General features: G+C 36.3%; 2 protein-coding genes across 2 annotated transcripts in view; one reads left to right on the top strand and one right to left on the bottom strand.

The window, feature by feature from the left end:
• Window positions 1-4,345: 4,345 nt before the first annotated feature.
• On the bottom strand, window positions 4,346-9,111 carry guca1g (guanylate cyclase activator 1g). Its single transcript, XM_077209902.1, has 4 exons — window positions 8,794-9,111; window positions 8,463-8,612; window positions 8,295-8,385; window positions 4,346-6,574 (listed from the first exon to the last, which is right to left on the bottom strand). Exons 1-4 carry the CDS (start codon window positions 8,989-8,991, stop codon window positions 6,453-6,455), a joined length of 561 nt encoding a protein of 186 aa, XP_077066017.1. The 5' UTR covers window positions 8,992-9,111; the 3' UTR covers window positions 4,346-6,452.
• Window positions 9,112-10,842: 1,731 nt separating this feature from the next.
• LOC143720748 (transmembrane protein 263-B) overlaps window positions 10,843-24,291 on the top strand; it is a 30,465-nt gene continuing 17,016 nt past the window's right edge. The window contains exons 1-2 of the mRNA XM_077210515.1: window positions 10,843-11,023; window positions 11,857-11,950. Of these exons, the coding sequence (XP_077066630.1) occupies window positions 11,018-11,023; window positions 11,857-11,950 (100 nt within the window). The 5' untranslated portion in view covers window positions 10,843-11,017. The remainder of the gene's footprint in view (window positions 11,024-11,856; window positions 11,951-24,291) is intronic.

Raw genomic sequence — 24,291 nt, 5'->3', positions numbered from 1 at the left:
CATGGACACAAAAGCGGCTTGATTGCATAGTGTCAAGAAAACGGTATTGTGCTATTGACAATGGCACTGTATGTTGACTTTTTAACTCCACAAATCTCATTTTTTTAACACTAAAACACTCAACAATTGACTTCAGTTGGTGGAAAGAAAAGCAAATGTTTTTTATTCCATTTTCTCATTATTTGTGTCAACCTTTTATTTTTACAACCAAGATATTTTTAGAAAATGATACATTGTACTTTAACTTATATTCAATATGTATGTCATTGTCAATTACACACATACATATTGGTAACTACTACAAACCAACATTCGGTCCCAAATTTGCATATATACTGTATATTTATATATGGGGCCTGAACTAAATGGACCTATACCAGTAAATATATTTCTTATGCCAAAATGGCGTTTACTTGAGGTCATAACAATAACACAATCATTGGATCACTTGTATTGCGTCTTAAGGTCAAATGTTAGCCAAAGTTTACATTTTCAAGGGCAGCTGGCCATTTGCATTCTTTAGCTCACACTGGGATAATCCACAGTCTCTCTCGTTTGACTCTCCAGAGGCCTGAAGTTTGGCCACGTGTCAGTTGGAGGCCACCCAGTAAAGAACAGTAGCGACAGTCTGCCACCTGGCCTTACATTCTGCTAGTGACACACTGTCAGACCCCCCAGCATTGACTGTAGATGGTAAAACAGCCACACACACACACACACACACACACACACACACACACACACACACACACACACACACACACACACACATACACACACACAAACACACACACACACACACACACACACACACACACACACACACACACACACACACACACACACACACACACACACACACACTTACAACCTGAAATATACATTTACATACTGACTGCTTATGATTATAGAGCACTGTATAGCCTACTGTGTACTCCCTGCTATTTTTAACAGAATGCGAAACTACACATTATGCACCAATAAATTATTTTAAAAAAATGTATTCATTGTTTCACGTTTATCATGTTTAATCTTATGAATGGAGTCCAGTTATTTTGGAATTAAAAAACAGAATATCTGAACATTTGTTTGTTAGAACATATTATGAGTCAAGCTAGATAATGAATGACTGAATAAATTAATAAATACAACTAAATAAATAAATAATAGACAAAAATCTTGAGTCACGATAGAGATTTAAATAAATAAATAAATGGTTGCGTACTGCTCATTTTGGCAAATGTCATCCAGATACTCTATTTTATATTTATATATATTTGCATATTGTCCACAATACATGTGCATTCTATTACACAGCAGAAATATTAAGAGTATTGCTATTCTAAACATAGTCACTGTACAAATAAACTGTTGCTGTTTCTCTAAGTCCAAATGGCCCATAAGGGACAACAGTAGACAGCAAGAATGTTGGTACATGTGTTTGTACGCAAAGAAATGTACAAATATGCCAACAGCAAGTTAAATAAAGACACTCACTGCAGGATTGCATGCAATATTCAACAACAAAAAATAACTGCTATTGATAAAACTGCTGTGTTCCCAAATGACTTACACTTTACTTTAGAGCTGTCACATGGCCGTTTCATTGGATTAGAGATTCAGCCTTCCTAGCAACACAGACTTTACACATACTTCACACATGCACACACACATGGTTCCGACAAAAGGTTTTGTCATGTCTAACTTCTGAGGATTTGACCCCAAAGTAAAGCCACACACTTGTGTTTACTCACACACGAGCCAGGGTTTCTCTAGTAAATAAACATCATTTTATGGTTCCACATTCAGAGCTTCTGTCGCTGTAATATCATGTGACCAGTCCTCTGCTCTGCTGCCACTGCCTTTGTCTCATAGCTGAAATTCCTCCTCACTAAACATAGATGCATCCGTTCTCAATGGTGCAACGGAGTTCAGAATGAGTTGCACAATGATATCTTTGAAGAATATTTTATTGTTTAAAGGTTGCTCAGTTATGCAATTGTTAACACAGTAAGAATATGGAGTAAATTTTGGGGAAAATACATTTCTTTTTAAAAATCGCTGACTTTTGATCACACAAAATGGAGCACAGTTCGTAACATTAACATGCTATACTAACCCTAAATGATGAAGGCGCTGTTACAGTACAGTGTCCCCATCACTACACTGGGGCATTAGGGTGAGCTCCCCCTGCTGGCCTCACTATAACACCTTTTCCAGCAGCAACATGGTTTTCCCAGGAAGTCTTCCATCCTGGTCCTGACCAGGCTCATCCCAGTTTAGCTTCAGTTTAGACCAGTCTTGGTCTCTTTAAGTGACTTTGAACGTGGCATGGTAGTTGGTGCAAGAATGGCTGGTCTTTTCATGCACAACCATTACAGAGAATTGTCTGAAAAAGAGAAAATATCCAGTGAGAGGCAGTTCTGTGGGCAAAAATGCCTTGTTGATGCCATAAGAGAACGGCTAGACTGGTTTAAGGTGATAGAAAGGCAACAGTAACTCAAATAAACACTCGTTACAACCAAAGTTTGCAGAAGAGCATCTCGGAACGCACAATACATCAAACCTTGAAGCAGATGTGATACAGCAGCAGAAGAACACACCGGTGCCACTCCTGTTAGCTAAGAACAGGAAACTGGGGATACAATTCACATGGGCTCACCAAAATTGGACAATGGAAGATTGGAAGTCTTTGCCTGGTCTGCTGAGTCTCGATTTCTGCTGCAACAGAATGGTCAGATCAGAATTTGGTGTAAACAGCATGAAAGCATGGATCCTGCCATTCTGCCTTGTATCAACAGTTCAGGCTGCTGGTTCTGTAATGGTTTGTTTGATATTTTCTTGGCACACTTTGGGCCCTTTTGTACCAATTGAGCATCGTTTTAATGACACAGCCTACCTAAATATTGTTGCTGACCATGTTCATCTCTTTATGACCACAGTGGACCCATCTTCTGATGGCTACTTCCAGCAGGATAACGCAGCTCAAATCATCTCAAACTGGTTTCTTGAACATGAAAATGAGTTCACTAAACACCAATGACCTCTACAGTCACCAGATCTCAATCCAATAGAGCACCTTTGGGATGTGGTGGAACAGAAGATTCACACCATGGATGTGCAGCCAACAAATCTGCAGCAACTGCGTGATGCTATGGACTAAAAGATCTGAGGAAAGTTAACAGTGTGTGTAATACTCTGACCATGCTCTTCAAAGCATTTAGCATCTTCCTTGTGACTGGGAGAACTACAGTATGTCAGAGAGAATTTTAATGTGCTTGTTATGGTGGGCCAGAAAGCCACATGAATTTTGAATAAACTGCCAGGAACTGCTTCAGAAGGTTGTTAAAAAGATATGCTAAAACAGATCTGTTTTAAGCTCTTCGATGCAACCGAACTGCTTCTGAAATTAGATTAAAATTGCTTTAATCATTCAGGAATACCGAACCCCAGTCACAGAAAATGAGATGAAACAAGCTAGAGTTATTTTGTAGTGAAATGCAGAACTGCAGAATCATTCACAAGACAAAAGTTCAACAATTCAGTGACTTGATTTCTATTAGAAGCGCCAACAAATCACCTCTGAACTTGTAAATGAGTAACTTAAAGTAATATGCAGCATAATTAATTTAATGGGTTTATTATATCGATGATTAGTTTAATAGAAAACTATTTGAACAATTTGAAATTACACTTTCCCTGAATAGAAAATAGGGCTGGAAATTCTATACAAAACTTTTGTAATTTTTCTAGCAATAAATATTAAATCTCTCTCTAACACACACACACACACACACACACACCCACACACACACCTAGATGATTTATAGGGGTTAATTGTGGTTCAGTCAGAGGATGAGCTCCATTTAGGCTTAAGGGTAAAAAAAAATTACATGGTTTGAATTATGTCACTGTTAAGAATAGTTCATCGCTAAGCACCATGTGTGAACACATCGCATACTGGGAGGCACCATGCTGGCGGAAATCTGTCTTCTAATTCAGGTCAATAAATCATAGAAAAAACAGGTTTATTTATGTGTATAAAAGATGCATGCACATGCATGCATGTCCTGTGTGTCAAATGCTGTAAAGTAACCATATGTGAGCTCATGCAGACAAGAATGATAAATGCGCTTCTGGCTCCATGCTGGGTTTCCTACAGAATTCATTTGAATGCTGCTCTTATTGGTGCACATACTGTAGATTTTTCCACAACTTCAACAGTCATTATTAAGCTTTAGGCATTCAAGCATTTTGTTCCATCTTTTACTCAAACAGATAGTCCAGCCCAAAATGGTCAATATTGCAAGGTTAAGCTCTTCAGAATATGCACAAGAAATTTGCACATTGAATAAGCAGTTTATTACATGTACCTGATAAAATAAGACTTTAAGGCATTGACAATAACCTTACACGCTGCAATCGATGAAAGATCCTGCATGTAAAAGCACAGATTGTTCAAAGTATCAAACAATCAGGTAACACTCATTTGTAAAATCTTTATACACTGTACAGTTGTGGTCAAAATTATTGATAACCCTGGTAAATATGATCAAATATGGCTGTAAAAGTAAATCTGCATTGTTTATTCTTTTCATCTTTCATAATAATAAATAAAAAACATTCTCCAAAATATGTTGGCCACAATTATTGGCACAAATTTTTATGAGTAAAATATCTCTGAAGTATATATTCCCATTAATAATTAAGGTCCAATCAATTAAAGATATTACGAATCTGCCTGGAAGAGGACATGTGTCTATATTGTCTTAATGCACGGTGAAGAGGAAAGATTGAGTGGCCAAAGACTCTTCAAGGATCACAGATGTACTGTACAATTGCAGAGATTAGTTGAGTATTGGGATCAGAAAGTCCCAGAAAAAAAAAAATCAAACAACCCCTACATCACCACATGTTGTTTGGGAGGGTTTCAGGAAAAATCCTTCTCGCTCATCCAAAAACAAACTCCAGCATATTCAGTTGTCAGAAATGGAAGTTTTCTGGTCAGGGACTGGTCAGATTAAACTTATTTGGCAGCAAACCAACCAGATGGGTTTGGGTCACACAGGGATAAAAAGTACCCCATGCCACGGTTAAATATACAACTTAAGGTTGTGGGCCTATTTTTTAGCTGGAGGTCCAGGACATCTTGTTCACATACATCATGCATCATGGATTCTAGCAAATACCTACAGATAAAAAATCAAAACTTGATGGCCTCTGCTAGAAATCTTATAACGGGCCATGTTTGGATCTTCCCAATGGACAGTGATCCAAAACAAACATCAACACATAAATGTGTCACTGAGCACAAAACCAAGCATCTGCAATGGCCATCCCAGTCCGTGACCTGAACCCTATAGAAAACGAATGGGCTGAACTGAAGAGAAGAAGCGCCAACATAGATCTGGGAATCTGAAGGATCTGGAGAGATTCTGTATGGAGGAATGGTCTCTGATCTTTTGTCAGTTGTTCTCCAAACTCATCAGGCATTATAGGAGAAGACTCAGAGCTGTTATCTTGGAAAAAGGAGGTTGCAAAAAGTATTTAATAAAAGGGTGCCAATAATTATGGCCAATGTGTTTTGGAGAAAAGCATTTATTTCACAATGTGATTTACACCCCACTTTCAAATCTTTTACTTCAATGAAAAGTTATTCAACACAATCTCATGAAAGTAAGTATCTATACCACAAATGTTATTTCTCGTGCCAATTATACCCCAAAAATGGTTTTAGCGTACATATGGTACGCACTGAAAACCCTTGGGTAGGATTAGGGTGAGGAGTGCGTGCGTATTACACACCATAAAGTGCGTATCATATGCACGCGAAAACTGCGTAGCATATGCACGTAAAAAATATTTTTGGCGTATAAATGGGACGAGAAATAACATTCATTGTATAGATACGCACTTTCATCAGATCGGGCTCAGATTTGTGCAATTATTATATCATTCTTTTAAAAGAATAAACAATGCAGATTTATTTTTACAGCCATCTTTGATCATATTTACCAGTGGTGCCAACAATTCTGCGTGTATGTATATATATATATATACATACATACATATGTGTGTTTTTTACATATAATGTCTTGGTTTAAATAGTAAAATTGACTATGGAACCTAGTTATAGATCCATCTATGAACACACGATTCATCATTATTCATAATTCATTCTTAAACTAATTGTTGGGTAATTATTTGCATCCCTCATATCGGCATCATCACCACATTCAGAAGAAAATGTGATGGAACCCACTTTTACACATGCAGACTGGTTGAACATCAATGTGATCATTATATGATGAGGCACGTAGTCACTCGTGACAGAAGGCAAATATTTTCTGACCCCTATATCAGGTCGCTTCCATTTGCAGACCCCAACATTTGAAAGATTGTAAAAGGGCAAGCAGGTTTTGGCCCATGGGCCTTGACCTTAGATTGAAAACTCATGAATCTTTCCCCCAGTTTTCCCTGAACCAACTCCGTGCATTAGTGTCCAGTTTTAGGAGGTCCATAATCCATGCCTCTTTTTGTGCCCCTTCCATGAACTCTGATAGGGATATGTGACCTGTGGATGAAGAGGAAGACATGTTTTTAATTCATTCTTTCATCATCCGCTCCTTCTCTCCCTGTCCACTGACAGGCTTATTCTAGCAACAATTAAGCCTACACATATTTAGGCTGTCACACACAGGATTATTATATAAGGCTGTTTATTCATCTATGTGCTCCTGTGGATTTTTAGAAAGTAAACATAATTTTCACAATTCATTAATTTATCAAGTTGCATCAGTGTCCAAATCGTATTATCAGACAAATAGATTTCAGACATTTTTCTCAAGCAACAAATATCATTTCCACTACAACCCAAATGATGCAGTCCTATTGGGTGTATTCTGTGAAATAAACAACACATATATGATATGTATATATGATATATGAAATGATATACATAGTGTGTAGAAAATTATTTATCAAAGCCGTATGTAAATGTAACATAAAACATAAAAGTACTCATAGTTTAAGATAACAAGGTTAAAGGTTATTGGTTTGATAAGCAACAATATAATTGAAACTTTAAAAAGAAAAATCTTAACGTATACAGTGATATACAATGACAACTTTCTGCTGTCAGTTTGGGGAGGGTCCTTTCTATTCTAGCATCACAATGCACTTTTGCTTGAAGCAATGGCCGTAGGGAAATTATTTACTGAGTTTGGTGTGGCCTTCAAAAAGCCCAGACCTGAATCCCACTAAAACACCTTTGGGATGAACTGGAACGCTGACTGTGAGCCAGACCCCAACACCCAACATTAGTCTCTGACTTCACTGATGCTCTTGAATGGAAATAAATCCCGACAGACATGTTACAATATCTATTCTAGTGGAAAGCCTTCCCAGAAAAGTGAACGCCTACCCTAACAAAATAAAAATTATGTGATATGTATTGCATGTATTACATTTCCACTTGGGAAACTAGTGCTTATTTTCAATATACTGCAATATATGCATTGACCATCTATGGTTTCATATATAAAAAAATCCAATGAAGACAAACTGCACTACATCTGCTATAAACAGCTATACATGTAATTGCTTTATTAAAACATTCAATTGATTTCACTTTCATGAGTTAACGTATGGGTTGACAAAAAGATATTTTATCTCACTTGATTGTTTGCACAGTTACACATTTGATTTATGAAAATATGCATTTACTGAAAACAAATATTAAAAATGTTGGGTATTTGGACAAATTGGATGTCTTGTTAGAATCATGGCAACATGGTGGGCGAATTGATTTCATATGTACAGTATATATATATATAAATACATATTTTCCTCATAATTATGTACATATATTTGCACATACATGTTCCCATTTAAATGTGAAATATAATATGTTCAAATATACATTCCCTAATTTAATGACATGTTAGTGTATTTTTGAGTATAAAATTACATATAATATTTACGAACGATTATTCCAAATCTGTATGAATTTCTTTCTTCTGTTGAAATTAGAAGAAGATATTTTGAATAATGTTGGTTGATGAACAGTTGATGGACCCCATTGACTTCTATAGTATTTATTTTCCTACTATGGAAGTCAATGGGGCACATCCACAGAAGAAAGAGACTCATACAGGTTTGGAACAACTTTTTGGGTGACCTATTTCTTTAAAGCATATTAAAACACCATAGACATATAACCAACATTTAAAAACTTGATTTTAACCACAGGGGGTCTTTAAATATTTATTTGAGGAAGGAAAAAATCCACTTACCATCTTTGTTTTCATCCAAAAGTTCGAATATCCTGTCACAAATTTCATCGGGTGTCATGTTGCTGTTGTTTTTCTTAAGTTGACAAATGATCTAGAAGGAAAAAGCGAGACACCTTTTAGGCAAGGAAATACAAAGATAACAATGGTGAGAATCAATACCACTCTCACCCTTATAATACGTTTGACCTCTTGTTTGTCCAACTTTCCACTGTCATCTCTGTCATAGACTTTAAAAGACCATTTCAATCTGTCCTCTAGGTTTCCTCTCAGAACCAGGTGGACAGCTGCTACAAATTCCATAAAGTCTATAACATCATCCTGCAAATGGACACAAATGATTCTCGGCTGATGAGCTGATCACATATGCACATAATCACAGCTTATGCATAGAAATTGCTGCTTTGCAATCACTATTCAATTTTTAAGTAAATGTGCACTTACATTTAAAAAGTTTTAAATGATGTAAAAAATACTTGACCTTTTAAACTCCTGCGCTTACCCTGTTTGTGTCAAAAGATTTGAAGAGCGTCTCCATGTACAAAGCCTCATCTTCCGATGTGCTCTGAACTCCGAAGATCTTGCGGAATTCATGAAGATGCAGGGCTCCACTTGGGCACTCTCTCATGAATCTGGTATAAAGAGGCTGGATATCTGATAGCTCCAATTCTTTATCTTCATCACTTTGAATTTGACCCATACTGAAGTCCAGTCTTTGTCCAAAATGTTGATCATCTGAAAATAGCCACGATAACCGAAGCGAAAGTTCCGCACTGCATTCTCCTCACAGCTAAACTGACATAATCCACTTACAACTAGAAACGTGTTGTCTTACTATAAACGTACTGGTATTTTTGGAAGGACTAAATCCCCTTTGCTTTTTGATCTGACATGCAGAATCCTCAGGGTGAAAGTTCACTATGAAATATATGAGAAATCTATTATATGGTGTCAGTTCTAAATGTCTTAAACTAATATATATATATATATATATATATATATATATATATATATATATATATATATATATAATTCTAATTCTTGTTGCATTACATAATTTGTTTTTACATCCTCTCGTCTTTTTTTAAATGATTAATAAATTCTCTTAAAATTATTGATTTTTCACTAAGTCATGGTTTATTAAATAGGAGGGCCATTATACTCAATTACACCAGTGTCACAAAATGCCTTGCCTGACTAAAGTTAAACCCTGACCTATCACCTCACTCTTCTAGATTGCCTTTCTGTAAAAAAATATGGTTTCACTGGGGGTTTTAAAGGGCCAAACCATTCTCACCATTCTTACCTTTCTACTGTCTAAAGCCACTGTCCCAACAGGACCTTTTAATTACAGTGGTATATAAATACAGCCTTTAACTGGTTAAGCTGAGTTTAGTTCAAAGCTGCGTTCACGAGAGTGAAGACATTTGTGTTTTACATTGCCTTGCAAAAAATGCCATTAAAACTGGAAAAGGACTTTACTGTTGACATCATAAATAAATTATTAGGATAATTCACTTTATGCTACTTTAATGCATAACTTACAAAGTATATGCATACTTGAAAAGAAAAATTATGTGTCAGAATGAATTTAAATAAATAAATACATACACATACATTGGAGTATTTGTTGCTCTTGAAATTATATTGGCTGTTTATTTGTTTAAATCAGCATTAAGAAATAAGCAAGAATTTTTTTTTTTGAAAGACTGGTATTATATTATCATACGCCCTTATGGTAAGAGTAACATTATAATTTAGTACTTGCTAACAGGTCAAGTCCATTTATGCCCTCTTTCCACAATAATTATGAACACTGTTTTAATTGCAACGCTACCTTGCCCGGTGAACTGGCCTAGATGGAGAATCACATCAATTTCACTTCCGGTCAATAAAACCCAAATCCACCCCCCTTTCACCTCTCGTCTTCTTTTTGATGAGGTGATATATTATTGAGCAGCATGTAAGAGATGTTTGTCATGACTGAGAGTGGAAGGTTTCTCACCTTTTCTCAACTGCCATGTCATTACTGTCAGCGTAATCCTCCGCTTTGAATCACCACAATCCCACACGTTCTTAACATTTTTATGTAGGCTAACATAAATAAAGAAGTGTAACGTTAGCTAATATGCGGCATGGGGAAAAAACTAATTTGGGTCTGAACTATGTGCTATACTATGTAAACCATAGCATATACTGTATGGTGGTTATGGCCTGGATACATTTGACAAAACGGCAAAAAAGGAAGCCTTGATCTATCAAAACGAATAAAGTTTGTCACAAGTAATGTTAAGTTAAGTTAAACACTGTATCTGCTCTTTTTGTAGTCATCCAAACAGAAAAAGACCCCAAATATGTCAAATATGGCACACATAGGCTATCGTACACATGTGGTTTAACTATGAGAGTAACATCAGACATAAAAATGGTGTTTTAGTCCCTAATCAAACATTTACTGTGGTGTATTCAGTCAAAAAAGCATAGAAACCGCAGCTCTTCAGTCAGTGAGTGTAATTAACGCGCTGCTGCCCCCTATCGACCAGCTCAACAGCATCTTCAAATTCCGTAAACATCCCTAACGTCACTTCCGCTTGCATTGAAAAACATACCAAACGCTGTATTTATTTCGTATTAAGCGCTATTTCCATTCTATATAGTCTTGTGCGTCTCCATCAATATTGAAGTGCAGAGACGTCCTTTCTAAAACTGTATTAATAGCCTCAGTTATGAAGGTGAGTGGAGGATTTTTGTTTGTTTTGCGTGACAGTATTAAAGCCAAACCTGTTCTTACCTGATTCTGCACGAGCACAAACTGTTGAATTTTTAAAATCAGAAGTATTTGCATGCGGGCTTTTTTGTTACTTTTCCATTAAATGCGATTTAGTCGGATAAATGTTGTGTTATCTTGCTCTGATAACAGATAAACGGGCAGCTGACAATGAAACGATGCCTAAATAGGATTTAATATTTCATCAGCATGATAATGCAAAAACCATTGTATAAGCTATGCAGTATCACTATTATTTATTTTTGCAACCATAAAGTTTATGATTTTAGCTGCATAAGAGGGTGTAAAATGGTTGTCAGGGATGAGATGATGATGATGACGACGATGATGATAATGTCAATTTTTTTTGTAATTGGGTCATTCATGTCATTGCAGTACCTTTTGCACACAACATTTTTTCAGATATAAATATACTTTATAATTTAAGGAATTATTTATATAAATGTGTATAGCAGACTTTCAGAAATAAAGCAGATAATACTAAAAAACATCATATATCATCAAATCAACTTTGATTGTGCTGATGTTTTCCTACTGAAATGATGAATTGACTTACTGCAAAGTGATGTAATTTTTTCCTTATTTAGCAACTTGCCTCATGGAACAAAGTTCTCATGGAATTATAATTGTAGAAGTTGCATTCTATCTTGACTTAGCCTATACTTGATGGGAACATGAAAATGTACTGCATAACATGGATGATTGTGTTGTTGTTTACATTGTCGTGTTTATATTTCTGTATTAACAGTATGAACTGTATGATCTTGTTAATTCAAGGGCCCGAGTGCAGAGACTGAGGTGATCGAGGAAGCACCTGCTGACCCTAATAATGAAGAACTTCCACCTTACCTGCGTGAAGAACCACCTGAGGGTATGTTCAGCCTGATTATTTCATAATATTTGGCTTAAATATAAATCCATATATGTAATTAAATTAATTTCTATGTGTGCAACATGTCCATAAACTTTTTTTAACCAACAAACAAGGTTTTAGTAAAAAAATTAAAAAAAAGAATTGTATATTATTTATTTAGCATTTAGTGCTGATATGGCAATGAAAAATAACAAAAACATTTATTTATTTATTTATTTAGGTCACTTCACATGAATGTCTAATTGAAAATGTATTTCCATTATGTATTGTATTCCTTTTTTAAATAATTTTAGTCACCTTTTTGACTTCATTTTTGCTTTGTGGTGTAACAAATGACATTTCAAAAGTGAAAATATCTAAAAATGCATTCTTTGTTTGATTTCCTTTGAAGGAAATCAAATGTATTTACAATAAAGAAAAACTAAAAAAAAATTTATATACAATACCGTTCAAAAGTTTATTAATGATATACAGTGTTTTTGAAGGAAGTTTCTTATGCCCACCAACACTGCATTTATTTGATCAAAATCCAGTAAAAACAGCAATATTGTAAAATATTATAAGAATGTAAAATAACTGTTTTCTATTTTAGGATATTTTAAAATTTAATTTGTTCATGTGATGCAAAGCTGAATATTTTTAAAGGTTGAGCAGCGAGCTCATTGGCTACTGATGCATCCGCAGCCAATCAGCTGCGCCCTATAGAGAAAGATGTGATTGTAAACAGATTGAGTTAAGGATCGATCAGCCTGCGCAATCTAGAGGTTTTTATGACAGAACTTTGTATTTGTGCTACTTAATATTTTTGTTGAGAAAAACAAACATTTGAAATAGAAATCTTTTGTAACAAAGTAAAAGTCCTATACCGTCACTTGATCAATTTAATGCATTCTTGCTGAATAAATGTACTAATTACAAAAAAGATTTACTGACCCATAGTTTTGAACGGTAGAGTGTATTTGTTTTTGGAAAACTTAGTAAAATAGAGATATTTTAGAATACAGAATTTAGATTAAAAACACATAGACTGTAAAAAGTGATCAATTGGCTTGACTTAAAAGAAATGAGGAAACCTGTTGCCTTAAAATGCTTAAGTAATAAACTTGAGAAAGGAATTTGACATTTCCACATGACTTAATTTGTTCAATTACGCATTACGTTTTTGTACTTAATAATTTAAAGGCGACGGGCTTCCTAACTTTTTTCAAGTTAAGTCAACTGATCACTTTTTAATCCTCTGTGAAATCTGGTTCATTTTTGTCAAAGCATTTCCAGCCATCTGTTACCTTTGTAATGTTGTAGTAAAGTATAGTGATCTGCAGAGGGCCACACTGATCTACATAACACAGGAAGATTTCACCAGTGAAAAAATGCTGTTTGGAGTGTCAAATTGTACAAAGGTTTAAGTAAACTTAATTCCCGAATCCATCCATCGTTCCAAACCGCTTCCCAGAAAGCCCTGCATGTGCCCTCTGATACACACGGGGCTGCATCTGTAGTTAATAACAGGCACGTACACTATATTAATGTCTTTCATTAAGAGCTAAAGATCTTTCAGTGACTGAACATGTTTAAGTTAAATTGGGCTTTTGTGCCCACACCGTGATCAATGTCCTCCCTTTGTTCTCTGTGCTATTTGATCTTTACGTCCAGGGACGGCACAAAGAAACAAAGCTCTCTTGTCTTGTCTCTTTATAAAAAGTCTATTCGAGGTGAAGGCTCTGATGCTGCTGCTTTGCCAGAAACAATCTCTTTAGTTTAAATGGAAGCATTATGTTGCTATAAATTGCTTTGGGATCCTCGGTGCCGGCTGCCCACCAGTGCATCACAGGTGATTGCGTAACAGCAAATGCCTGCCCTCTGGCTTTTTGGCTGCTGCCTCGGTGCGGATCCTGAAATAGTTTATAATATCGCTGAGATTTTCTCTATCTTTGTTGCTGAGAACTTGCATGGATTCAAGAATTCTCTCAGATATGGGCTGTGCATATTGAGCTATTTGTTCTGATTTAGTGTGTGTTGATTTTGACTTATACAGAGCTATTTTGGGTGATTCAAACGGTCTATTTTAGTTAAATTGGCCATCACGATAACTGGTGTTTTATAAGAAATGAGTTTTGAGCTTGAGTACACAAGTGTATTGAGCCTTTTCACAAGGAGGGGAATTGTTTGAACCAGGCTTAATATAACTGAGTAAATAGCAGAAGGGATTGAAGTACAAGCAGAATGATACTAGCTCAGTCAGTGCTTAGGGTTTCAAAGCCCAGAATACCACGTTCTGTCAGGGCGCAGACTGGAATCCGTTTGTCGGCAGAGTTTGGTGTGTGTGACTGCACCCACTTTGCTCATGTGAACCCCTGTGTTATGAACGATTCAGTCCATTCACTCAATCGAGTCTGTCTAGGACCACAAAGTGATTCCATTGGCAAGAAACATTAATGACTACTTAGAAATTAAGAATAGGTGTGTTTGACTTGAAGCGGTGCTGCGCAGATCGATCGGTTTATGACATCAAAGTACTGCTTCAATAGGTTTGCAAATAATGATTATAAGCCTGTATTTTTATATGCTATTTTGATAATCAATCTATCGATTATGTCCTTGATATATATATACACAATTTGATTAATCTACTATTTAATCTGATTAATCAAGGCTGGAAATAACTATCAATTTGATGATCAATCTATCGATTATGTCCTAGATTATCGGAAAACATTTGATAAAATTTTGATTTTTTAATCGGTTAATCAGGGGGGTTATATATATACATATATATATTTTTTTGTATTTCTTTTTTTGTATTATTTTTGTATTTTTTATTTTTTTATGTGTCTGTTTTAGGTAGCTTATTTTTTTGCAAGCTAACTGCTCAGCATATTAGCTTAGCATACTTTTAGCCGATACACTAAACAAGTGTTTATTTACATGTATTATGTTCATATGATGTGTTTTTTAGGCATTACAAGCAGATACCCCTCTGAGCAGATTAAATTAATCACAATAGCAAACCGATATTCATGACGTATGATTCCTGTTCACACTTATTATTCATTTTCCATAGCTCTGAATGAATTGTCTTGGGAGAGCAGCTCACATTCTTCGCATCTTTTGCAGGTGCTTTTCTGTCTGTGTTTGAATGGTGTGTAAATGGGTAGGGCTGGACCCGGATATTCGAATATTCGTTCGGTGTGTCGGTAGATTTGAAAATGTGACATTCGAATATTCTTTTTTTTTTTTGCACACCTGGCATCCCCCTCGAAACGGTTCACATTCGCGCTTGAATATGTTTTACACTATAAAATCTGGTGAAATATAATACTTAACATATAACTTCGTTATATCTACTTAATAAATATATTTTCTTCTTCTTGAACTACTAAATAGGGACTTTAAGCAACGGCGTCTGGTGGAACGGCAACGACGTTCTGGCGATCTATTGCGCATGCGCGACTTAACTGCTACTTCACGACGTTCTACTGTAACCGTCTACTACGGGAGAACAGCTGATTTGCCGTAGTCGCTACTACGTGAAAGATTAAGTAAGTCAATGTTATGTTTTATGGTATGTGGCATTGTAATTGTTTATGTATATCATTAAATGGCCAAAGCAACCCTCTCCTGCTTTTTAAAATCACTTTCTTTACATGTATTTTGTCAAATGATTAAATTATCCCCTACGCCGTACTCTTCACTGTTGCTTAGTGATTGTTGCGTTCTTTAACTACGGCAGTTAACCGTTTACTTCCGGCTGCCGTTGCCGTTCCATCAGCAGCTGTTGCTTTAAGTCACTAAATGTGTTCCTGCAACGGGAGTATTCTCTGACTAGAGCGCAGAACAGCGGAGTTTGTATGGACAGAAGTGCATGCATGAGCTTGTATTTTGGGTTAGCTGCGTTGCTTTGACATTGTGGAACATAGAATAATAGAAACAAAATGTATTATCCTTTTTACCCTTATCAATCTAAATTAATCTACAGCTAAATATAGGAGACTTTAAGATTTTACTGGGACGTCACGTTTTTTTTCGTTTTTCTTTATTTAAATTTCGTTTTTCTTTATTTAAATCTACCCTACTTTGTCAGTGAGAAAAATATTATAAGACTACCTTATTAAAAATATTTCTTAAGTTAAAAGACGTGTGTGTGTGTGTGTGTGTGTGTGTGTGTGTGTGTGTGTGTGTGTGTGTGTGTGTGTGTGTGTGTGTGTGTGTGTGTGTGTGTGTGTGTTTTATATCACTAGCGCAGTGTCCGTTCTCGGAGCATATACCTGTATGCCCTGCATGAGGCGCGCCCTTCTTTATTTAAATCTACCCTACTTTGTCAGTAATTTGTTAATGAGAAAAATATTAGACTACCTTATTAAAAATATTGCTTAAGTTAACATACCTGTGTGTGTTTTATATCACTAGTGCAGTGTCCATTCTCGGAGCATATAAGCTCTGCTCGCGTGAGGCATCCGGCTCGCGCTGTTCTGTAGTTTATTAAAAGTTTATAATTCTGAACGTGTCGCGTCTCGCCTGTCTATCTATATTGCACCAAATACGACACTGCACTCCCTTGTGAAGTCGTTTGGATGAACGGTTCTCGAAATAATCAAAATGCAACGGACAGACAGACATAGGCTATAGAGATTCCGAAGCTTCGAATATTCGATGTTCATTACCTACCGAAGCTTCGAAGCTCAAAATATGGTATTCGGACCCGCCCTAAATGGTGGTGATGGCGCAATGGATAAGACACATGCCTTTGGTGTGAGAGACTCGGGTTCGAATCCACTGTGAGACACCATTGTGTCCCTGAGCAAGACGCTTAACCCCTAGTTGCTCCAGAGGCGTGCGACCTCTGACATATATAGCAATTGTAAGTCGCTTTGGATGAAAGCGTCAGCTAAATGAATTAATGTGAATGTAGAGTTTTGGTGGCAAGTCCAGTGTTTTAATAAAACATAAATAAAACTGTGAAGCTGTGGTAAACAGCCACTAGTACTGGCATTGATACTCATGTTGATAATGTGGTTCAATTGTTTTTCTTCTTATTGCTTATTGGATAATTGTTTATTTTGTTGATTGTCCATGTCTTTTCTCAAGTGTGAGTGTTTACTTTGTGAATATAAAATAAAATCCCTTGATAATTGCTTGCCTGATGAAGATCTTGTTTGGTCGAAACATAGCAATATATTCATGTTTTATGAAAGCAGACAAAGCAATGTGCTGTTTTTTGACTTCTTTGCCAACATGGTTCGACCCAAAAGTACTTGAAAAGAGTCCGACAGTGGGAAGCGTCAAAACCCATTTCTTGCACGCTAGTCATCATGATATCATATCAAAACCTGCCTGAACCAGGTATATGTCGTATCAAGCCAGTAAGTTTTATTTCCTGAAATGTCCCTGATGTTGTAGACATACAGATTGAGTACCTTCAGGCGTATGGTCGTCTGAGGTCAGACATAGTCACAGAGGATTTGGAGCGGAACCAGACAGACTAGCCCACATGCTAATATTCATGTGGAAAAATACAGGCAAAATGGAGCTCGCCTCCCTGAGGCGTTCGCTCGCGCTGCTGCAGACAGTGTACAGTTTACAGGCCGTTTCTTCTGTTGATGCAACATTTGCACCTGATTTTTCTTCTCAAGCTTGTACTGTTACCTCGTCTGTAAATGTCACATGTGAGGATAGAATGAAAGGCAGGATGGTAGTTTTGAGCAAATTACGATTGGCAAACGTAGTTGTTTCACAATTATGTCCTTTGTGTGTTTTAGTGCGAGCAAGCGGCGGCGAAATTCAATCAAGGTTAGATTGTCAAGCCCTATCGATGTGATTGCTCTTTATTTTCTGAGTGAACAGGCTGGAACTGACGTAAACCTGAGAAACACAATATGCCAGAAATTCAGTCTGTCAGCTAATTTGAGCTTGTGTTACTACTGTATATCTGAAGCACATACTTGCTGAGGCATTCATTTAGACATCAATACCCTGTCTAAGTGATGTTTATGTATGTCATTGGTTCTGTGGTTTACCCAAATGCGTAAAATATCAGCTAAATTACATTTTTGACAAAGTAATTACAGCACTACCTGGACTTTCATAGCCTGTTTTTAGCATATTATTGGTTAGGTTCACTGTTGAGGATTGACAACTGCATTTATTAGTGATTTTTATTGTGAGTCTCAAATTGTCTTGTAATACCTGTAACCATAGCAACCAGTAACTGTATTAGATGTCCCTAAACACCGTGAATTGCTTCTTTAAGGATTTAATTTGTATTTCATCCTCAGAGGCATTAGGCCAGTTTGGTCCAATTCAGTCTTGTTTTGTTTTCTCTTACAATTACAATAATTTCCATTACCTTGTTGAGATTAATCATATATATATATATATATATATATATATATAAAATAATTACATTTATGATGACTTGAATGCTAGGGTAAAAAGATATGACGTTAACTTTGATTTAAACTCATATACAGAGGGTACAGATCTACGAAGACGGTCACCTCTCAACTTCAGTCTTGATCTTGAATGCATGGGACAGAGTGTTATCTGTGGATCGCAAACATCTGACTGGCTTATTCAAGTTTAACAGATCAGACAAATAAGAAGGCCCTTTAAAACAAAGAAAAAAAGTACAAACTGTATATCAATTTAGCAGCTCATTTTGTTGTTGTCTGTGGCGAGAAATATGAGTTTGAATAACATATTTTTATTAGTCACCGTGCTTGTGTAGACCTTCTGTTTGGGATTAGCAGAAAATAATAATGTGCAAAGTCTGTGCTTATATTTCACAGATGTAACTGACAACTAGTGGACTGAAGTTCTGTTCGTACAGCACACATCAACCAAGCTTGCTCTCAAAATTTGGTTTGATTCCTCACTTTGAAAATGGATCACAGTTGTCACCAAACTGTCTAAGAACATACCAGTATTTAGCACTCCAGAACCGACAACCTGTATTTTGCTGCTGTGTGTAGCCACACATAGCCTTAATGCTATGCGCCTCAAATCAGCCGTGAACTCACAACCACACACCAGCAATCTTTCAAACCATTTTGTGCAATTACAGCTCAAGGTGTGCATTTACCTACTCGAGCAGCCGAAATTAAATCAATCGAGCCTTTACGTCGACAAGACAGAATCAAGTTAATAATGGCTAAAAATGATGTTTTATTGAGTTTGTGCACTTCTGTCCTGTTTGCTTGGAACTGCGCTGCTGTTCCATCATCCTGACAGATCCAGTGCGCATGAGGGGCTCAATCTGATGTTGTGTAAAAGGATGATGGATGGACCATCAGCCGCACGAGGCTCCCGGTGTATCGTCCACCTGCGGTTCTGCCTCGCCGTTTTCATTAGGTCCCCGTAGCCGAAAACACAGATCAACATGCGCTGATCAAAGAGCCCTGAATGGGATGATGGATCGGTTCGAGTGCAGAAAAGAAGCCTGTGGTTTCGTGTTCGCTCTTACGACTTGTTTTTCATTTTAAGTAATGTGTTTAATTAAAAATAGTGTGGTGTAGATGGATTACTCTAGAATTATCAGATGATATGGCGCAAAAGAATTACAGCCTAGCTTTGAAGATAAATTAAATTCTTTGTAATTGGGTGTAGATTGTATAATCTGTCTAGTTATTGTTAAAGCAGATTCTATTGAATAAGTTTTATTCTATCGACCATTTATGGAAGAGAACCTGCTATCCATCAAAGGGTGAAAGCTAGACTCGGTGGTTTGTGTGCCAGTAGCGTTATCATTCAATGAAATGACATTTCAGTAAGGTTTTCTTCCTGGTTGGCCAACAGGTAGTGTTGTTGTTACCATGTTACCATGTTGGGCAAAGTTTTTATAGCATCACACTCAGTTTTCAGGGAAATAAACCTGTGAACTTGGTGTTCACACAGGAGCGATAACTATAAAAGATAACTATAGCGCTCTGTTTATTTTAAGCATGTGCTGCAGTTTTGACGTCTGCCGCTTTAAATGCTTTAGCTCTCTGATGCAGAATGGATTCTGATTGGCATGTTTTTTATTGTTTATGAGGTGGGAAGAAAGTAATTCCTATGATATCGTTCCTCTGTGCCGTTATCGTTAAAGTTGTTTGCAACTGTTTTAGATTTAGAATAATTTTTAAAACTGTCTGTATTACTACAATAAGGTCTCATTCGTGCTCAATGAGCAATGCGTTTGTTAACATTAGTTTATAAAAATATAACTGTTCAGTGTTTGTTTAATGTTTGTGCATTAACTAATGTTAACAAATACAACTTTTGATTCTAATAATGTATTTGTAAATGTTGATAATAATAACATTAACTAATATTAATAAATGCTAGATGTTTTGTTCGTTAACTAATGTAATTAACCAATGTTGATAAATGAAACCTTATTGTAAAGTGTTAACAATATGTCTTTATCGTCATAGTTAAGGTCCTTGAGTGAATGGGCATTTATTATCATTTAAAAAAAATGTAAATGTAGTATTTATTTCCATTTTATTTTTAGCTTGTCTTGGTATCATTTTTATTTTGTTTTAGTTTAGGTTATGAACATCTATATTTTAGTTTTAAAAAATTCCTTAGTTATGTTTTTATTTTAGTGAATGGAAATTTAGTTTTAGTTTTAACCACAGTATCATAACTCTACCCCTTAATGGCTTACTTAGTTGTTTTTGTGTATCAAAGGGATAGTTTACCCAAAAAAATAACAATTCTGTCAAATTACACACACTTTTAAAGATATGTGGCCTTATTAGTTGTTTTTATATAGCTTTTTGCTTTTTTTTGCCATGCGCTCTACGCTCCTTCCCCTTTAGCCTCTGAGCTCCATGGCCAGAGATGAATGGAACCTGTCCAGTATAACAAACCAGAAATGCATACCAACTAGGTAACAACACAAGCAAATAGATATTGTCAATTTACTTTTGGACCATGGCTGTGGACAGCATCTGTGAATGTCGGCTCTCCATGCTTGTCTGATCACAGAGAGACATTTGTCACTTGAATGCTTTGTCACAAACCAAAGCAAAAGGGAAGCTTTCTGCTCATTAAATGCACACTCATGCTGGGCCATCTCGCACACTCAAGAGCGAAACTCAAAAGCTATCAGGACTGATGCACATCAGCTGGCTTTACAGTCCATTTCATTGGCTGTGCCTGAAATCGCCCCCTAAACCCTTATACACGGCATTATTTGAGGCGATAGCCATTTGTAGTAGTGTCCAAAACCATAGTGAACCACGTTATCGAATATACTCATTCAATCCCATAATGCACCGCAAAAACGATTGTACAACCAATGTACGCTCAGCGGCTTTAGAATACCCATAATGCACTGTGAGAGTCACTTGCCCGAATGAATTCCCTCGTCTCGCCAGAAGATTGAAATGACGTTCACGGCAGTTGATATGACGGCTACAGCGTAATATCATACAGTATAAATACCTTTTTGATTGAATGTTAAATTGTTTAATTAAGGTTTATATGTAGTTTCCATTACAGATTTCAAGATAAATATTTTCATCTTACTACTGGAGCAGCCAGTTTGATAAATTTCAAATGATTAATAAACCTCAAGCACATACTTCCGGTACACTCGGTGTCCAAATTTGCTCTCTCTTGTTTTCATTCATTCACTCCTTCAAGTGAACTATAATGTAGAGAATCATGAATGCGGTTATAGGGGACGATTTCGGACACAGTCAAATCTGTCACAGGCCAACCTGGAGCTTTCCTCGGAACTTTTTGCCCCATAGCCTTGAAGGATTTATGACTGCTCCAAGGAAAACCTTTTCTTTCTTTCTTTTTTTCTTTTTTTTACAGTGCAATCTGAGAAAACAGGATTTTGTTTCCTATTTTGAAATAGAAGTTCAGTCTAGTACTATGTAAACATATTTACACCGTCCAACCAGCCCATTTATAGCAACTGCAAAAACAAACGTTGACCAGCAGTGTGTGTGTGTGTGTGTATATATACAATACATGTATATTTCTCAGTGGTGATATGTTGAGATATTGTCCTTTGAAATTGTGGCTGGAAGGAACAGACCTTTTATGAAAATCATAATAATCATAAAAATGTTTAGAGAAATAATGTGAATATCTAACAATAGAGAAGGAACGAGAAAGGGAAAGGCAGAACTTTATCACATTCAAACAGTTTGAATTTAATTTAAGAAAGGCAAAGGCTGTCTTTGACCTGAATGTGACCATGCTTTTCACATCCAATTATTTCCTCTGCCATGACAAGCAGAAATAATTTTTTTTAGAAAGGGAACATAATGGTGGGTGAAATGACAGGTTGAGTGAATGCATCTCTCTCCATGGCTGTTTTCAAAGGACTGACAGTTGCTCTCCACCAACTCTTTGGCATAGAACAATGAAAAGCAGCAAGGAGCCGACTTGCCATCTGTAGTATGACTGGTAAATTATGACACTTCATTACAGCTTCCTCTTCCTCTCTCTCTCTCTATTTCTCTTTCTCACTTTCTCTGTTCTTTTCCTCACTAACTACCTCTCTGTCTTTGTGTTTTTTACTCATTCTCTCTAGTTTCGCTCTCTCAGTCCCTCTCTGACACCTATCCTCAGCCCTGTGTTGCTTGTGGTAAATTGGGACTCCACAAAGCTCATGGGTCAATTCAGCGCCCATTTTCTGACAAGAACACGTTCATTAATATGTGTTTCGTACAGTTCAGTGTCAATTGCTAGGTTGTTAGTTGCCATCCTAAGCCAAAGGAGCCTATCCACAAGTCTCTGATATCCTGGTCCCGGTATCTCCCAGTTTTTACGTATATATATATATATATATATTTTTTTTTTTTTTTGGTCAATTTAATTGTCCACCAGGTCCAACTTTTCTGTTCTTGCCATGAATTATTTATTTATTTGTGTATATATATATATATATATATATATATATATATATATATATATATATATACTGTGTGTGTATATATATATATATATATATATATATATATATATATATATATATATATATACACTGTGTGTGTATATATATATATATATACACACACACACACACACATTTATCAATTTATAATAATTTTTTCATGTATTATTTTTAATTTTTTACTAGTGTAAATTTATTATATTTTTTAAACTCATGCTATATGTATAAATACTTGTTATGTATAAATGTAAACTAATAAACTGCACTTATGTATAAACATATGATATACATTTATTATTTTTTATAATTATATATTTTATTTGTTTTACTTTATTGATCGAAATGTACATTCAGCAAAGGATGAGTTAGATTTGTGTCAATGCAATTCCTTTATTTCCATGCAATCATGTCGGCGCTTCAATCTAAGCTGCTTTTGATATTGAGACTCCTGGCATAAGCCACACAAGGAAAAATGCGGCGGAACATCTGTCCCCTCAAATATGAAAGTATAATAAAGTTATGTTGTGCACGTCTCTTCCCTGGTCAGCAGAATCTCTCATTGGCGTATTGCTGCACACTGCTATCATTTCAAATCCCTGCTTGGCAAAACCAACAGTAAACAAAAATGCGGCGGGGGTGATCTGGGGGGTTTGCCTGCATTGAATTATTTAAGATTTTACCTTGACGATTCTGCACACCATCTGCTTGATGTATAATTCAAGAGACATGCTTAGGGTGGGAATGCCTTGAATGAAGCGCTCTGCATTGAATGGTCACAGTGTTGCGGGTCCAAACATTATGTAGCCTAAATTCTTTGATGTGGGTGATATGAGAGATCTCCACTTTTAAAAGCTTCACTCTTTGATGTATATATTCAGAGTCTGTACCGCAAATTCCAGTTACACTTGCCGTTTCATCTAAGGATAGCAAGGTCCAATCTACATTGCTTTTTTTGGCACACTCTGAGACTTTTTCTGCGGATTGACGTGTCTTTCTAAATCCCCAAAGCAACTGAGTCTGACATGAAAAGCAGGACAGGGCAGGGACCGCAAGCCAGGTTCTCCTTCAGTAAGCTCAGCAGGAACAGGCAAGTTTTTTTCCCCCTCCATCTGTAGCTACTGAAGTGCAAGCGTGTGTCATCCGCCTGTCAATCACGCACTGTATAGCAGAGAAATCCATCTGGGGAAAATAGAGACTGTTTGAATTATTAGTGTTGGAGTGCTGAATCTAGAGCAGTACTGTTTTTGCAATCATCTGACACTAATTTCTTATGATAAAGGGACATCTGCTTCGAGATCAGTGTCACAAATCTAAGACAAAAATGTGGGCCTTGGTTTGAGAATCATAGAATTACAATTTCAGCCTTGTGGTGGCTTTTTGTTATATAACCAAGATCGAATGGTTTTGTCTTAGGAGTAAGAATCTGCTTCGTTTCGATCTG

This window comes from Siphateles boraxobius, unplaced genomic scaffold, assembly GCF_051911475.1.
Source record: "Siphateles boraxobius isolate OS27281-9 unplaced genomic scaffold, OSU_SipBor_1 65, whole genome shotgun sequence".
In the NCBI taxonomy this organism is placed as follows: domain Eukaryota; kingdom Metazoa; phylum Chordata; class Actinopteri; order Cypriniformes; family Leuciscidae; genus Siphateles; species Siphateles boraxobius.
Note: the sequence above shows the minus strand (reverse complement) of the source record. Positions and strands in the feature narration are given on the sequence as shown.

Coding starts and splice junctions, on each gene's coding strand:
- guca1g (XM_077209902.1), bottom strand. CDS start 8,991: ATGGGTCAAATTCAAAGTGATGAAGATAAAGAATTGGAGCTATCAGAT. Junction 8,613..8,793: donor AATCTTTTGACACAAACAGG/GTAAGCGCAGGA, acceptor GTCCATTTGCAG/GATGATGTTATAGACTTTAT. Junction 8,386..8,462: donor AGGTCAAACGTATTATAAGG/GTGAGAGTGGTA, acceptor TTTTCCTTCTAG/ATCATTTGTCAACTTAAGAA.